Genomic DNA, 18,313 nt, shown 5'->3' on the forward strand with positions numbered 1-18,313 from the left:
CCAGAAAGATAAAGAACATTACAGCATACTGACACATGTATATGGAATTTAGAAAGGTGATAACGATAACCCTATATGCAGAACAGAAAAAGAGACACAGAAATACAGAACAGACTTTTGAACTTTGTGGGAGAATGTGAGGGTGGGATATTTCAAAAGAACAGCATGTATACTATCTATGGTGAAACAGATCACCAGCCCAGGTGGGATGCACGAGACAAGTGCTCCGGCCTGGTGCACTGGGAAGACCCAGAGGAATCGGGTGGAGAGGGAGGTGGGAGGGGGGATCGGGATTGGGAATACATGTAAATCCATGGCTGATTCATATCAATGTATGACAAAACCCACTGGAAAAAAAAATAATAATAATAAAAAAAAAACTTTACTTGATTAGTTACAAAAAGAATTAAGTTAGGAAACAATCTCTTTTCAACTCATTGGAAGTAAATGTTTTATTAATTTTTATTCCAAATTAACCATCTTAATTAGTTACATATATATTTTAATTAGGTTTTAAATAAGTTTCTTAAAAGTCTAGAAGGAAGTATTTTTCTCTGTTTTAAGTTATATCCTTTTAGGCACCAGGTCAGCTGGCTCAAAGATTGAAAACTGAATTTTTTTCAGTTATGTGGCCCTTAAGACGTATACATATCTCTTTCACACACACACCCCCACACTTGTGCATGCACATGTGCTCTCAAACATGGATGAAATAAAGAGGCAAAGTTGGGAGAAAGGCAGAGAAAACAGTAAGGAAAGAAGTCAAGAGAGCCATTGAATGTGAAAACGAGAGAAACCAGGGTCAAGTGAGAGATATTCAGGAAAGATACAAAGCGTCATCTTTGAAAGGGATGTTGTGGGCACTGATTATATAATATCTCCAGAAGTGTTCTGGTCTCCTGAGAGATGGGCACTCTATCAATACAAAGTATTATGGTTTCTGTCTTTATAACTGAGAGATTGATATTCCTTGGTAAGATTCCATATCCAGTGCAGAAGGAACACAACTGCGAGTCTGAAACAGCACTTGCCCCTTTTTCTCCAGCACAAAGGTCTTCTTCCAGTGTGTGACCTTCCATGCAAAACAGCTCATTTTTAAAGCTTAGTTCCAGTCTCTTAAAGAGCCTTGGTTACAAGCCATGGGAAAGGATATCACGTGACAGAGGCACAGTCCTTTCTAAGTGACACGGGAAATGTCCTGCTACAATCACCCTCAGTGAAGGGAACACAGTGCCCTCTGGTCTTCAGAAGGATTTGTAATCGTGCTAGAAACAAAGGGAGGGTTCCATGCTCTCACTTCACAACGTACCTCACTTTCCCTTGTGAAAATATTTCAAGCTGATAATTAACGGAGATAGCAGTCAAATTCCTGAGAAGGTTTGAAAATTGTGTTATAGTAATAAATACTTAAGTTTGAAAGAAAAAAGGAAAAGGAAAAAAAGTTGATCAGAACACAGAAACTGTTTGTTCGTTCTCTACAATATCACTGACTATTAAATATGTGTTCAGACTAGGATTGCTGATTGGTAAGAAACATCATATCATGAATATTATAATTAGAACACATAATATGCAAATGATTTAAAATAGTAAGTCACTTACCATGTCAGAAGAAGAAACAGTTGGCAAATCTTCAAGAGCCAATGTAGTATCATTAGACACTGAGATATTAACTGTAAGAAAAACACCATTTTTTACTATAAAAATAAGATTAAAGTGACCCAAATTCATAATTAGTAATTTAAAAAAGCAGGACCAGGCATTTTAAAAATGTCTTCAACAAAAACATAAAGACACAATAAATTTTTCTTTATTATAACTGTATTTACCTTTCACCTAGATAAAATAACCAAAAATTTGGACATGTCTTTTATGCTCTAATCTGATAAGAAAGAATGACAAGTATTTAAGGAAATGGTATTGTAATTTGTTTAAGGTTTCAAAAGAAAAAGAAATCTCCTCTATTACAAAAAGGCATTCAACATATTTTACCTAGTGGAAAAAAATGACTGTTAATAAGTGAGGAAATAGGTTTATTATGGCTTCACATACAGTTAAATCTTATAAATTGAAGCTTTACTAATTAAGAATCATCTGATTTTGGAACTGTGGAATTCATAGGAAGCAGTATATCTCTGCAAAATGTGTGTAAACAAAAAAATACTAAATAGTAAATTATATATAATTTATTATAATGGGCATGCACATTTAATCTAATTTTAAATTATTTTCATATAGTTTGATATCATTTATGGAATTAATAAAATGTCACTTGCATAACAACTTCTTGGGCTCCAAAATCACTGCAGATGGTGACTGCAGACATGAAATTAAAAGACACTTGCTCCTTGGAAGAAAAGCTATCACAAACCTAGACAGCGTAATAAAAAGCAGAAACATTACTTTGCTGCAAGGTCTGTCTGGTTAAAGCTATGGTTTTTCCATTAGTCATGTATGGATGTGAGAACTGGACCATAAAGAAAGCTGAACACTGAAGAACTGATGCTTCTGAACTGTGGTGTTGGAGAAGACTCCTGAGGGTCCCTCAGACTGCAAGGAGATCAAACCAGTTAATCCTAAAGGAAATCAACCCCAAATATTCATTGGAAGAACTGGTGTGGAAGCTGAGGCTCCAATACTTCAGCCACCCGATGCAAAGAACTGACTCATTGGAAAAGACCCTGTTGCTGGGCAAGATTGAAGGCAGGAGGAGAAGGGGACGAGAGAGGATGAGATGGTTTGATGGCATCACCAACTAGTTGGACATGAGTTTGAGCAAGCTCTGGGAGTTGGTGACGGACAGGGAAGGCTGGTATGCTGCAGTCCATGGGGTCACAAAGAGTTGGACACGACTGAGTGACTGAATTGAACTGAACTGTAGAAGAACCTTAATTATTTATTAAACCAACACTCCTCTTTGAAATATTTCATTGTTTTCTTTCCATTTATGAGTCCAAAATTAAAACATAGTATTTCAAAGGTATTCTATAAAAGATTTTTCTTTATCAGATAAGCCCTTTTCCTATTACATGGAGCTTTATGTATTAGAAAATATATTATTATGCAGAGACTATCTCTAATATATGGAAATATGAAAAAGCACATCAAGTTTTTGTTTTTGAGGATCACAAAGCTCATTCAATATCCAAACTGCTAATTACTGTTTGGTCCCAGATCATTCTCACCCCCAACCCAGGCCCCAACATCTGTAACTTGTCTTTTTAGTTTGCCGTGTTTTGGGTCTCATTTATATAAACTTTTTAGAGGAAACAAACAGGTTTATTTGACTGCTGAAAAGTTAGGACATAAGAGCCCTGAAGGAAGGTGAAAGGGGGCATGCCCTATTCACTGTTTTCTCCCAGAATCTGCCCAATCTGGCACTTAACTAACAGGAGCTCAAAAATATTTGTTGATTATTCAACCTTAAAAAAAGCAAATCCTGCCACTTTCAAAAACATGGATGAACCTGTAGGACATTATGTATGCTAATCAACATAAGTCAGACATGGAAAGACAAAGCTGCATGATATCATTTATATGTGGAATATGAAAAAAAAAAAAAAAAAGGAAACGTCAAACACATAGAAACAGAATAGAATGGTGTTTCCCAGAGCCTCGGGGTGAGAGAAATAGGGATAGTTGGTAAAAGGGTACAAATTTCCAGTGGTAAGAGAACTAAGGTCTAAGGGTCTAATTACAAGATGATGACTATAGTTGGTAATACTATACTGTATCACTGAAATTTCCAAAGAGAGTATAACTTCAGTGTTCTCACCAAATACATATAAATATGTGAAGTGATAGATATGTTAATTAACTTCATGGAAATCCCTTCCCAATGTATATGCGTAATGAGATCATCAAGTTGTACACTTTATATATAATTTTATTTGTCAGTTATACTTCAATAAGGGGTTCCCTGGTGGTGCTTGTGGTAAAGAATCTGCCTACCAATGAAGGAGACGCCAAGAGACACAGGTTTGATCGCTGGGTTGGGAAGATCCCCTGCAGTAAGAAATGGCAACCCACTCCATTATTCTTGTCTGAAAAATTTCATGGACAGAGGAACCTGGCGGGCTACAGTCCATGGGACTGCAAAAGAGTCAGACACGACTAAACACACACACACACACACACACACACACACACACACACACTTCAATAAAGCTGAAAAAATATTTGTTTACTAACAATAAAAGAAGCTAGGAATGGGGTCATGTAGTGACTACAAATGAATCACAGCAGATAAAGGCAAAAGAACTGAAATATGGAAAACAAATAAAAGGGAAGAAAATACTTAGCTTCAGTCCATTTCTCAACCCATTCTTATCTTTGAAGGCTTTGCAATTGTTAAACTTTTAACTTAATTCTAGCTGCGGCCAGGGAGGGCTTCCCTACTTCATCAGTGAAACTAGCACACTTGCAGACTCAGTTTTCTCATTTTTACTGTTTCACTGCAGGTCACAGAAGGAATCAAAATAGGATAGAGGATGCTTGGCCCAAAGAAAGAAGATGTTAGTAAATTATAACTAATAAAGCCTAGAAGTATTTTACTGTTATGTTGTAAAAAGCTTCAAGTAGATTTTCTTACCTTATTCCATTTGTTCATTTTAAAACAGAGAAGACACATGTAGCAGGTATACTTTGACACCTGTTTTACACTGGATGGGACTCTGAGGCAAGATATGCCAGGTTTCTTGCCCAGGATTACAGAATCAACCAGAAGGAGAGCTGGTACCAAAACCTTGTTCACCCTTTTTTTCCCCACCTTGCATTTCTATTCATCAGAATCAAAATTACTTATGTTGGCCACTGAATTCAAGGTGGGGAATTACAATTCACCCACGTTAGATGGCTCTCTCTACTGTAAACTGAAATGTCTGACCTGTCTGAGCATTTGAAGAAAAACAGCATATGTGAATTCAAAGGCACTATTTAGCTGGTGTCTGTGAAGCTGTCCTTTCTGAGCTAGATTCTTTAATGCATTTTTGTGAGCTTCCTGTCATAAGAGAGTGAAGGTCATTTTGTAACATACTTTTCTGCCTAAACTCAAGGAGTAAGAAGGGGAGGAGGATGATATTCCAGGCTCCTTTTTGTGTGTGTGTGAAATAAATGACAGATAATAAAGACCATTGAGTTCCAATCTGAACTTTCAGTAACTGCTCTCCAGTTCTTGATATATGTCAATCTGCTCATCTAAATACCTTTTGTCCTTTTGGTTTTCCTCTGAGACAAGCTATGCACACTGGCTCCCCAAATCCCGAAAGGCCAGTATCAAAATGATGGTAAGAATAATATACTTTTCCTACTTATTACAATAAGTAGTTGCTTCAAAAGAGAGACTTCAAACTAAATATATAAGCAAGCACTTCTATAAATACATATTGGCAAAATATGGTAGAGCCCATAAATAAGATTAAAAGTAAATTTCTATAAGCTCACAGGCGAGAAAATATCAATTCCAATTGGGAACTTGGTCTACAAGAGCCCTTGATCACCACTTGGATCCAGACACATAAAATACAAATATTTTGGCAACCAACTGCAGAATGATCTGTGCATACATAATCTGTAATATCCTTAATTAGGATTCTGGAAAGGTGAAACGGAAAAGCCAAAACACTTCATTCTGTGTCTTCACTATTTGCTCAGCTTATGAGCAAAGAACACTTTGCCCTAGGAACCTGGCTAATTTAGAATGAGCCAGTTATCACTGGGACAATCTGTGTCCCATACTTGGTTTCAGGTAATTTACACAGGTTGGTCATTTTATATTCCTTGAACTTTCACATCTTGATCCTCTTTTCTGTGACTCAAATGCTAATTGATCCTCTGGAATGGAGAAAGGAACATAGATAGTAATAGACATTTAAAAATGTGTCTGTCACACAGATGACCAACAGTTACATGAAAAGATGCTCGACATAGCTAATTATTAGAGAAAAGCAAATCAAAACTACAATGAGGTACCACCTCACACTGGTCAGAATGGCTGTTATTAAAAAATACTGGAGTGGGTTGCCATTTCCTACTCCAGGGGATCTTCCCACCCCAGGGATCAAACCTGCATCTCTGGCATCTTCTGCATTGGCAAGAGGATTCTTCACCATTAGTGCCACCTGGGAAGTCATTAAAAAGTCTACAAATAATAAATGTTGGAGAGGAAAACCTTCCTACATTGTTGGTGGGAATGTAAATTGGCACAGACACTATGGAAAACAATTTGGAGGTTCCTCAAATAACTAAAAACAGAGTTGGCATAAGACTCTGTAGTCCCATTCTGCACACAAATCCAGTGAAAATGCCAGTCACTTAGTCATGTCCGACTCTTTGCAACCCCCTAGACTTTACAGTCCATGGAATTCTCCAGGCCAGAATACTGGAGTGGGTAGCCTTTCCCTTCTCCAGGGGATCTTCCCAACCCAGGTCTCCCGCATTACAGGCAGATCCTTTACCAACCGAGCTACCAGGGAAGCTGCACACATATTCAAACAAAACTATAATTCAAAAAGATACATGCACGCCAATGTTGACTGCAGCATTATCTACAAGACATGGAAACACCTAAATGTCCATTGATAGATGAATAAAGAAGATGTGGTACAATGGAATACTACTCAGCCATAAAAAGAATGAAACAATACCATTTGCTGCAATATAAATGAACCTAGAGATTATCACCCTAAGTGAAGGAAATCAGGAAGAGGAAAGCAAACACCATATGATACCACTTATATGTGAAATCTAAAATATGACACAAATGAAATTATAAAACAGAAACAAACACAGACATAGGGAACACACTTGTGGTTACCAAGTGGGAGGGGGAGTGGAGGAGGGAAGGACTGGGAGTTTGGGGATAGTAGATGCAAACTATCACATAGAGAATAGATAAGCAACAAGCTCCTCCTGCATAGTGCAAGGAACTGTATTCAGTATTCTGTGATAAACCAAATTGTGTGATAAACCAAAAGAGTGTGTGTGTGTGTGTGTATAAATATAAAAACTGAATCTCTTTGCTGTACAGTAGAAATTAACACACTATAAATCAACTATATATCAATAAAATGTGTTGCATTTGAAAGGCACTTAGTAAATGTTAGTCAAGTCTCAGTTTGTATCTTCAACCTAGCTTCTTAGGGGGGAACTGATTAACTTGCTCTGAATAAGAAAAAATTTAACAATATTCTCCATGATAATGAAACTTTAATGCTGTATTCACGTTCTATTTAAGCAACATCTTAAGGCAACAGAGTAACTGGAAAATAAGTACAGAATAAAATTGAATAAGTTTCTTGCCAGCATGCTCATGTCAGATTTACTTAAGGGTTCTGAAAAACTTGAGCACATGAGTGCCTCTTGATAACTCACATATTTATGGTTTAAGTGCCCAGGGCAAATAAAAGGGCAAATACAGATCTTCAAGGATGACAAAGTGAAGGAGGAAAACTTTGGGAGGAGTAACTTTTAGGAAGTTATCTGTCATTATCCCAGCCTGAAGTCTTAAAATTAACAGAAAGTTTTTATTCACTATTTCTTGTTATTATCCTTTGTTTTCCTGTGTTAACCGAGCCTCATGCTTGAGATTTTCAAGGTCAATGGACAAGTTTAAGTTATGACGCTCTTTATTCCATGAACACTATTCACATACTCACTTATGATGTTGCCCTGGAGCTAAGCTATTATCTGGCATTAAGCTGGATATATTTAGCCACTACTTACACAAAAACTTCTCTCCCATCCCCACCCATCTTTACATCTGCAAAATACATAAGACATTATTCTGGGGTACATTTTCCAAGTCTGGATTTTACACAAACCCAAAGCTAGAGAATTATCCAGGTCTGGCGGTTATCCAAACTCACTGCTTCTCCTTTTCTGATTCTTGCAAGTGTTATACAGATGCTACTGAAATATAAGTTAGGTCAGTTAAAGGAAATTAAAATGATGGGTCTTTCAAATGTCCACGGTTATCTCAAAAGACCATGTTACAATGAAAAACAAAATGTCAGTTGCGCTGGTAAAGTAGCACACCAAATGCAGACCTAAACAAGACTACACCAGAAGGCTCTGCCCTTCCTCTTCAACCCTCAGACTGCAATTTAAATCTACCTTATCTAAAGAGGGAATAACACAGAATAAAAGTCAAACTGCATATAATATGACGCAGGAAGATTATATGGAAGACGAATTAGGATTACCTTTTATGTCCTAATTTTCTTTTAATGGGCTAACTGTGAAGCACTTACATGCATGTGCACATGCTCAGTTGTGTCGGACTCTTTGCCACCCCAAGGATTACATCCCTCCAGGCTCCTCAGTCCATGAGATTCTCCAGGCAAGAATACTGGAGTGGGTTGCCATTTCCTCCCCCGGGGGATCTTCCTGAATCAGGGATCAAACCCGCATCTCCTGCGTCCCCTGCATTTCCTTCACTGACTAATATGGGGCCACAAGAGACAATGAGGCAGCAGTTCTTTTTTAATGGTTATGACATATGGTGTACAGCATTTGCTAAGATAATAGAAAAATTATACACAAAAAAATAGTAATAAAATTCCACTCGAGAGAGAACTGTTTTAGAGCATTTGGAAACCTCCTCAAGCTAATGGAAGCCATGCTTACTAACATCACTTGACTTGGCCTGACAGTTTCACGCCAGGGAAAAGACCACGTTTTACTTAGAAATACTAGACAGTGATGCACTGGGTGCCTGTGAGAGGCTTTATTCCTCTTCATCATTCATCCATTATTAAGCATGTTCTCCCTGGAACAGTCAACAGTGAATCAATAAAATATATCCCTTCTGTTAAGAGTAAAGTATCGTGTCTGTCCCCTTGAGGCGATTTTTCTTGCCTATCTAATTTGCTTGTCATATTTAACAAGCCTTTTTTTCTCTCCAGATACAAAACCAACACCTGCTCAGAAAATTTATTTTGACCTTTTCCAAAACACTAACCATGCCCTTAGGGGTAGAGTCAGTACCACCCTTGACACATTAGGTAAATGAACTCAGGTATTACAGTAGAAATTTATTTCTAAAGTCTAGGTCAAATGTATTTCTGAACTTATTCATTCTAAAGGTAGGTAACACTATCTTAAAAGTAAATTTTATAAAAAGCAGCGTGCATGTGAGGGGGCATGTGTTCTACGTCATTGAGAGTAGCACAATTCTTAAGCAATGAACTAGAAACTTGGTGAGTTTTTGTTGATGGCAAAAGCGGAAGGGAAAGAAAAGTCAGAAGAAAGGAGAAAAGGAGTGGGAAAAAAAGGGGGTCAAGTTTGCCTCCTGGTCCCTATTTATAGAATTTCAGCATTTACCTTTTTGAATAGATAGTTTCTTCTTAAAGGAACGAAACATCTCATCTCTGGGGGCTTGAAAGCCTTTTTCTACATGACTATGTATAGCATACAACACTTCTGTAGTCTTGAGATTCAGGGGAATAGTCGTAAATGATCTAACTATGATGCACTGAAATTCTTATCATTTTTTTCTAACAATTTTGCTACAATGCTTCATATTTATCTACAACAGTTCCTTGGTTTTTGTTTGTTGGTTGGTAAGCTTCCAGTGGAAGCCTAGTCAGAGTCTTTTTCTAGGAAATTTCATGGGAAGTTAAATGCTTGAATCCATTTAAAAGAATACAACTAAAAGATTTAACTGCTAGGGCATCTTTTGCGGGATAATGGGAATGAGAAAAAGAACAAAATTTTCCTCAGTGTCTATTATGAGCCAAATAATTTTACTTAACACTATTTCATTTAATTCTTATAGTAACCTCTAAGAGTAGGTACAATTACTAACCCGGCTCACAGGTTATGAAACAAAGAGATTAGGAAATTAGCTTGGTCCAAGGTCACACTGCTCACTAGAGCTAAAATTCAAACTCAGTTTTCTTTACTCCAACGCACTTCTGGTTTACACTTTATCACACTAACAATTTTCTAAATTGGGATTTTGGTGACAAAATATTATGAGTTGCCTTTCAAGTGGATATGTTTCAGTGTTCACTTTGGCCTTTAAAAAAAAATTATTGAAGTAACAGCTGCTTTGTACTTCCCAAGTGGTGCTAGTGGCTAAGAACCCACCTGCCAGTTTAAGAGACATGAGATGTGGGTTCGATCCCTGGGTCAAGAAGATCCCCTGGAGGAGGGTACGGCAACCCACTCCAGTATTCTTGCCTGAAGAATCCCACGGACAGTGGAGTCTGGCAGGCTACAGTCCATGGGGTCACAAAGAGTCAGACACGCCTGAAGTGATGAAACAGCAGCAGCATAGTTGCTTTAAATGTGTTGTTAGTTTTTATCGCACAGTGAAGTGAAACAACTATCCATATACTGACAGTCCCTCTGTTCTGGATTTCCTTCCCGTTTAGGTCACTACAGAGCACTGCGTAGAGTTCCCTGAGCTATATAGGTTAGGGAACTAACTTACAGGTTCTCATTAGTTATCTATTTTATGCGTAGTATCAATCATGCATACATGTCAATCCTAGTCTCCCAATTCATCCCACTTTGGGTTTTGTGAACCATCTTCTTCCTTATACACCTCTGCAATGTAACCATCAAGGCATAGTGGGGAACAGAACATCTATTACCTCTACATTAATTAATAACTATCATATTTCTATGAAAAGTGAATGTAAGCCCAAAAACCATGTGCTGAAAATCTGATGTGTCAAATTCCACAGCTAACTTTCCTTTTGGCAGTTGAAGACTGGGGTTTCCTAGTCTTTCAGTAGGTGAGAAGCTGAGTATATGACTTGGGTTTACTGAGCAGCAGATGGGGGCAGGAGGAAGGGAGGAAAAGGTGCCTTAAGAAATGGAAACTCAGGAAGTGATAAAGTTTTATGCAAGTGAGAACAAGAAAGATCAGGGCGGGAGGAGAAAGAGCTGTCTTCACAAAGCACCAAAAAAAAAAAAAAACCCCACAATGTTATTGTGGCCATGAAAATAGTTTTCTTAGTGATTAAATGACCCCGATTTCCTTTCCTGTAAAATCATTTCTCAGTTTGCAGGATCACGACTCCATCTGCGCAGTTGCTGGTTCATTGTTACAGACTGTACCAGTGTTGAAAAACAAGTCGTCCGCCAGTTTAAATATTATTGACTCATTGATTGAATTATTTTACTAGGAGTGCATGTTGCGATGAAAGGCCAGTCTCTTGTTGTTTTTAGAACACTTACTCTAGCTGTACATGCAACTGTATTATTCTCTCACTATTGGTTTTCAGTTTGTTGTCGAAGTACTAAATATATTGTGGGTCTATGCAGTCTTCTATCAAAAAGTATTAAGGTTGTGAGAGAAATAACACAATCACTAATCTTAAAAGTTTTGTAAAACATGAGATTGTCTTGGAAATGCATGTGCCTTTGTCCACACCAGAAACAGATTTCATCTCCATGTGTGTGTGTGTTACTCAGTTGTGTCCAAATCCTTGCAATCCCATGAACTGTAGCCCGCCATACTCCTCTGTCCATGGGATTCTCTAGGAAAGAATTCTAGAGTGAATTGCCATGCCCTTGTCCAGGGGATCATCCTGACCCAGGGACTGAACCCTGGTCTCCTGCATTAGCAGGCAGATTCTTGACTGTTTGAGCAACAGAGGAAGCCCATACTCCCTCACATTTATGTACATATCTTCCATGAGCACCACTTATCTGAATGATTCTAAAACTAAGGGGTGTAAGCAACAGTCTTGTTGCAGAATGAGCCAACTGTGCAACAACATTTGCTTAGAAGAGAAGATGATGAAGACTGGTTTGTTTGTCCTATTGCTCACACTTACAAACCCTAAATTTTAATAACAACACAATTATAATGGTTGTTAAATGGCTAACATTTACTTATTAGAAACTGTCCTAAATATTTTGTAATGCCTCATTTTTTTCCTTCAAAACAATTCCATAAGGTAGCAGTATTATTAACCCCATTTTACACATTAAGGAGGTGAGGCAAAGCTACCTTGGAGAAAGGAACTTGTCTAAAGTTATACACGGGGCCTTAGCCAAGCAGGACTTGAACGTAAGATTTTCTGACTTCAAAGTCCTGCTACCCTGCTTCACTGGCACCCCATAGAGGCAGTGGGAGTTGTCAAAATCCTCCCAAGACAAAAACTAGCTATTTAAGACAGGCTTGTTACACAACAAAGGGGAAACACGTCAAAGGAAGGATTATCACCACTTCAGCCAGCAGTTGCTATACATGGGTAAAATCAGTTCAAGCCTTAATACCAGTGTCTCAAGAAAACAGAGATCCTTCCTGAAAGGAAAATTACATGTAAAATCTTTGTTGTATTTTTCACAGTGAAAATGCATTCAGGTATGTCTTCCTGGTTCCAAATGACCTACTCCACCAGCATCCAATTAAAACAATACATGTAAGTTTTTCCATTAGCCTCAGGTCGGTGTGGGGCTGACACTAGGGAGATCTTTGTGGCAGGTGTGCTGACAAAGCCCTCATCTGGCTTTATGAACACTTCAAACCTCAAAACAGCTGGTAGTATTTTCTTTCCTCTAGAAATTCTTAACATACAATTACTCAGAATGCCTAAAAAGTCAGCATACAGACTTTTCCACAAGTAAATAAAGAGACATATAAATGCATAGAAATAAGTAAAAATAAAAGTCCAAAATCCCACTATTAAATATGTCTATGATCCAGTATTTTGCACATGTGTAGTTTAGGCTTCCCCTCAAAATCTAGGATGCATGACTAAAAGAGGTCTTATCACCTCCTCTCCTAGGAAGAGCTCTAAGACTTGTGTAGTGGTAATACATGCTTTCTGGGTTACTCTGGGAAGCATATTTAATTTATTCTAATCATATCTATCATGTATTGTTTACTCTTTCCAAGCACTTTTGAAGTTCTGAAGTACTTCTAAACAGTGTACATCTTAATGGTAATAGGCCTTTATATCTATGGCACTCATGTTGCCCGAATCTTTAAATTTCCACTTTTCACTTGTTTCTCCTTGCTTTTAAGCATCAGATTTTATTTTAATGTGAACTGACTTTTCCCTTAAAAAGAGAAAAAGAAACCATGAGTGCAAAGCCCAACAAGGCCCCATCTTCTCACCAGTGTCACTGACCGACCCATTTGTAGAGAGATGCTGCTCTTTTTCATCTCTCAAGATGCATATAGGTCTTGTAAGACTTCTCCACCAAAATGGTAGAGAACAACGCAGATACATCACCAAAATATCTGAGAGTCATAGGACACAGCCTGCACAGGCTCTGAAACTCTTTATAAGATCTTGTTGCGGTTTTCAATTCATAAGCATTATTCATTCTAGTCTATAATATAACCATGTCTGTTTTCCTGTGACGAGTAAATGGTTTTTCCTTAGAATCTATAGATGAAAGTGGCTATTACATAAATGTGTCCAACTTTTAATGGGCTTCCTTGATGGCTTAGTGGTTAAGAATCTTCCCTCAACGCAGAAGACCTGGGTTTGATCCATGGATCGGGAAGATCCCCTGGAGAAGGGAATGGCAACCCACTCCAGTATTCTGGCCTGGAGAATTCCATGGACAGAGGAGAATTCCATGGATAGAGGAGGCTTGGTGGGCTACAGTCCACGGGGTCCCAAAGAGTCAGACACAACTGTGCAACTAACACTTTGACTTTGACTTGCCCGACTTAAGCCCAGGTGTACACAAGCCTTCTGGTGTACTGTACTGCTGGGCTTCTGGTGCTACCCAGGATCTTAGTCACAAAAGCGTGGATTGTGCACTGATTTTTATTTTAAGCTAATGTAGCTAATGTCACAACCAAGGATCACGAGGACTGTTAGCATTAATTGACTGACACAAATATTTACTCCTCATTCTACTGTGCTGTGCTTGGTCACTCAGCCATGTCTCACTCTTTGGACACCGTGGACTGCAGCCCGCCAGACTCCTCTGTCTGTGGGGAGTCTCCAGGCCAGAATACTGGAGTGGGTTGCCGTGCCCTCCTCCAGGGGATCTTCCCAACCCAGGGACCGAACCCGGGTCTCCCACATTGCCGGCAGATTCTTGACCATCTGAGCCACCAGGGAAGCATCATTTGACTAAAGCAGATGTTAAAGCAATTTTCCCAGTAGTGAATCTTTTTTCCCAAATACCTTCCATATTATAAAAGATGATGAATTTTATAATTCCAAAGAAAAAATTCCAAGAAAAATATTTCAAGAAAACAATTCCAAAAACCAAATTGAGCACTTTTTTTGTGATAAAGCTCTTATGCTGACTCGGGTTTAGCAAGATGGATATTAAAGTGTTAGGTTTTATAGAATCATATTCTTTGCTAAGAAGTTACTTTTACAGCTTTCCTAACTCTAGAATATAAATCTTCTCCAAGACCATAATATTCTTCTTTTCTTTCTTTTGTTCCTTCTTTCCCTTTCCTTTTTTATTTACATTGTTTAGCACAGATGAACTATAAAGCTCTATTTTATCACTCGGTGATTCTAGTCTGAATTTCTTTTTAATTTCTTGTTGCAAATTATATAAAGTGAATTAATATTTGTTTATTTTGTAAGTTTAAAATAACCTATATGTAAATCCATGGCTGATTCATGTCAATGTATGGCCAAAACCACTACAATATTGTAAAGTAATTAGCCTCCAACTAATAAAAATAAATGGAAAAAAATAAATAAATAAAAAATAAAACATATTTTTCAAAACAATGCAAAAAAAAAAAAGAGAAGGATATTCCTATAGAAATAAGGAAGAAAAAAAAGAAATAAGGAAGAGCGAAATAAGGAACAGAAGTTCACAGGACTAGGTTCGTCTGGTTCTTGTATCTGTTACAGAGATACAGAGAATATCAAGAATAAGGTACACAAAATTATTTCTCATCTATCAGAGAAGATCAAGAATAAGGTACACAAAATTTCCTTGCAAATTCTGTCGCTTGAGTTAGTTTCAAAGTATTGAGCTAATGTGAATGTATGTTCACATTCCAGAGCTCCTGGTTACACCTCCTGGTTGAATCACATGGCTAAGACACCTCAGGCAAAGAGACTATAAATTCAGCTGCATGGTTTCTCAGAGAAAATAAAATAAAACCTTTTTTTGAGGACCATAATACCAGGTTGAAAGTTTGCATGCATGGAGCCTCCAGCTTCCTCCAAACACAAGGTAAGCATAAACACTAAGCGTGATGTTCTGACCTGGTTCGGGCGGCATACAAACACAGGAAAATTGAGTATTGTAGCCCACTTTGAAGTTGGAGTTGATGGGGTAGTAATCAGCTAGCTTGATCATCTTCTTGAAAGCATCATAGATAAAAATGAAGCTAATCAGAGAAGAAAAGCCCTCTTCAGTGAAGCGAGTGAAGTACTGAACCAGGAAGCTGGCATCGGTAGCTACTAAAATGAGACATAGAAAGGCTGACCAGAGGCCAATCCAAAGGCGAAACTCCAAATAGTCAAAATTATGGTCCCTGGAAAGAAGAAAAAAAAAGGTATTTAGACTCCTCCTCCACGGAACACAAACTGCAATACAAAACTACCAAATGACTGTAGAGTGATTGGTAAAAATATAAGATCACTTATAGATATTAGATATAAATATCATTCTTAATTTTATCCAGAAAGTATTATCTTTAGGATCTGACCTAGTGATATTAGCCTAAGAAATAATTTCAGGTGTTTGAGAAAAGCACAACAGAAGTAGTCGTACCATTTGAATGTAAATGACTCACTAATTTTCTTCTTGTATTGATTCTTTTATCATTAGAGACTGTCCTTTATCATTCTTTTAAAGTCTATTTTGTCCGATATGAATACTGTGAACCCCGCTTTCTGGTCATTTCTGTCTGCATGAAATATCTTTCTCTAGCCCCTCACTCAATCTTCTCATTCAAAAAAGATGACCCCTATGTAGAATTTACAAAATAAACAGTTTGAAAGCATAACACTGGTACCCAGCACATGTTCAGTAAATGCTTTGTGAGCTTTCTGGTTAAGGAAGATACTAAGAAAGTATTTTCTCTTCCCCAAGTCATCAAAGTCTACTGAGAAAGACAAACTGATAAACATAATCACACTGCAAAATACTAAGTGATACCTAAAGTTCCCACAGTCACAGAAGTGGAACTAATCTGGGCTCAGCGAGGGTGGTGGGGATAGATAATGTTGCAGAAAAAACTAAAAGTATTTAAGGATAAGCAGGAACTTTTGAGATAGACCAGGGAGGGTCAGGTCAGGAAGACAAAAAAGTACTCAAGGAGATTTTGCGTGAACTGCATACAATGCCCCTTGTGAACGGAGTGTCACCAATACAGGGAAATGGGATCAGATGGATATGAGTCAGCTATAGCGAGGTGGACAAACCTAGAGCCTGTTATACAGAGTAACGTAAATCAGAAAGAGAAAAGCAAATATCACATATTAATGGCTAAATGGGGAATCTAGAAAAATAGTACTAATGTACCTATTTGCAGGGAAGGAATGGAGATGCAGAAGTAGAGAATGGACTTAGGACACAGCTGGGGAAGAAGAGGGTAGGACAAATTGAGAAAGTAATATTGACATGTATACACGATCAGGTATAAAATAGATAACTAGTTGGAAGCTGCTATATACACAGGGAACCCAGCCTGGGTCTCTGTGATGACCTAGAGGAGTGGGATGGGAGCAGGGAGGGAGCTCAAGAGGGAGAGGAAATATATATAAAATATATAATTACCATAATTCCCTCTGTTGTACAGCAGAAACCAACGCAACACTGTAAAGCAACTGTCCTCCAATTAAAAAGTAAAAATAAACAAATCTTACCATATTTTGAAAAAGAATAGGATGCCTCCATTTAAGAAGGCCATTTTTCTATATCCTTTTCACTTCTTACAAGTGAGTTAGTTCAAGATTCTTATTTAGGAAAACCATTTCCTAAATTTTACCATTTCACACTGATTATTTTACAATTATGTGGACAGTGCATTAAAATAGTTTTTTTTAATCATCATTTGCAATGAAAAGAACAGATATTGGTAATCATATTTCTTGTATGAGAAAAAATAAATCAAGGATCATGCATGCTTAAAGCTCTATGGCTTTCCTTTTATACAATGAGTTTCTGATAACTGACAGTCACATATTTTAATGCTTCCCCAAAGACATTGTGTCAACATGTCCACTACCAGCAGCTTAGTCTAGGCCACCAAGAAGCCTTTCCCTGATTCTTGTAAGAACCTCCTTACCAATATCCATGCTTCCCCTGCTCAAAGCTGTTTTCCACATCACAGCCAAAATAACCTTTTCAAATGTAAATCAAATGTCCTAGTTTAAAGTCTTTTGGTGGCTTTGTACTGCTCTTAGAATAAAAATTCAAATTCTCTTCCTAACACAATGTCTGGTACATAAAAAGTTTCCAATAAAGCCATACCTGCAGGCTACAACTTGACAGAAAGTTACTGACACTGGATTATGAGCTATCACAGGTAACCAAGTGATGACACCAAAACTTTTAGTGAATATTAGAATTAAAAGTTGCTTGATTTCGTCTGTCAACTGGACTAGGCCATGAGGTACTCAGGTACTAGATGACATTATTCTGGGTGTTTAAGGATGGTTTGGGTAAGGTTAACATTTAAATTGGTAGACCTGAGTAAAGCAGATTGCCTTCCATAATGAGAGTGTGCTGCATCCAGTCAATTCTTCAACTGAAAAGAACAAAAAGGTCAGCTTCCCTCAAGCAAGAGAAGACTCTCCAGCAGACAGGCTGCCTTTGGACTTGATCGATAACATAGGCTCTGCCTAGTTCTCCAGCAGGAGGCCTTGGAACTGGAACATAAGTTCTCCGGGGTCTTCAGGTTGCTAGGCCACCTTGTAGGTTTTGGACTTGCGAGCCTCTAGAACTGTGTGAGCCAATTAGTTAGGATAAATCTCTTATAGATGAATATACACATCGTATTGGTTCTGTTTCTCTGGAGAATCCTGATTAATCACCAAGTGGTCATATGTGCCTCACTTTATGGATGAAGATAGCAAGGCCAACGGAAACTAAGCCATTTATCCAATGTCAAGGCTTTAACGGCACAGCTGGACCAGAAACCAATTCTCTGTGCTACTGGACAGGTCCTTTAAAAATTACAGCATGGTTCTTCCTGTTCAATTTATATTCAGTGTGTGGCATGTGTGTGTTAGTTGCTCATCGTGTCTGACTCTGCGACCCCATGGACTATAGCCCATCAGGCCACTCTGTCCATGGAATTCTCCAGGCAAGAATACTAGAATGAGTTGCCATTTCCTGCTCCAGGGGATCTCCCTGACCCAGGAATTAACTTTGGGTCTCCTGCATTGCAGGCGGATTCTTTACCATC

At 38.0% G+C, this 18,313-nt stretch overlaps 1 protein-coding gene across 3 annotated transcripts in view; it reads right to left on the reverse strand.

Moving 5' to 3' along the window:
- Positions 1–18,313, reverse strand: part of SLC4A4 (solute carrier family 4 member 4) — a 355,228-nt gene that overhangs the window by 60,860 nt on the left and 276,055 nt on the right. For all 3 annotated transcript variants that reach the window (XM_061145831.1, XM_061145832.1, XM_061145830.1), the window contains exons 14-15: positions 15,162–15,433; positions 1,603–1,673 (exon numbers count right to left, since the gene is read on the reverse strand). In XM_061145831.1, the coding sequence (XP_061001814.1) occupies positions 1,603–1,673; positions 15,162–15,433 (343 nt within the window). The remainder of the gene's footprint in view (positions 1–1,602; positions 1,674–15,161; positions 15,434–18,313) is intronic.

Source organism: Dama dama, chromosome 6, assembly GCF_033118175.1.
Source record: "Dama dama isolate Ldn47 chromosome 6, ASM3311817v1, whole genome shotgun sequence".
In the NCBI taxonomy this organism is placed as follows: domain Eukaryota; kingdom Metazoa; phylum Chordata; class Mammalia; order Artiodactyla; family Cervidae; genus Dama; species Dama dama.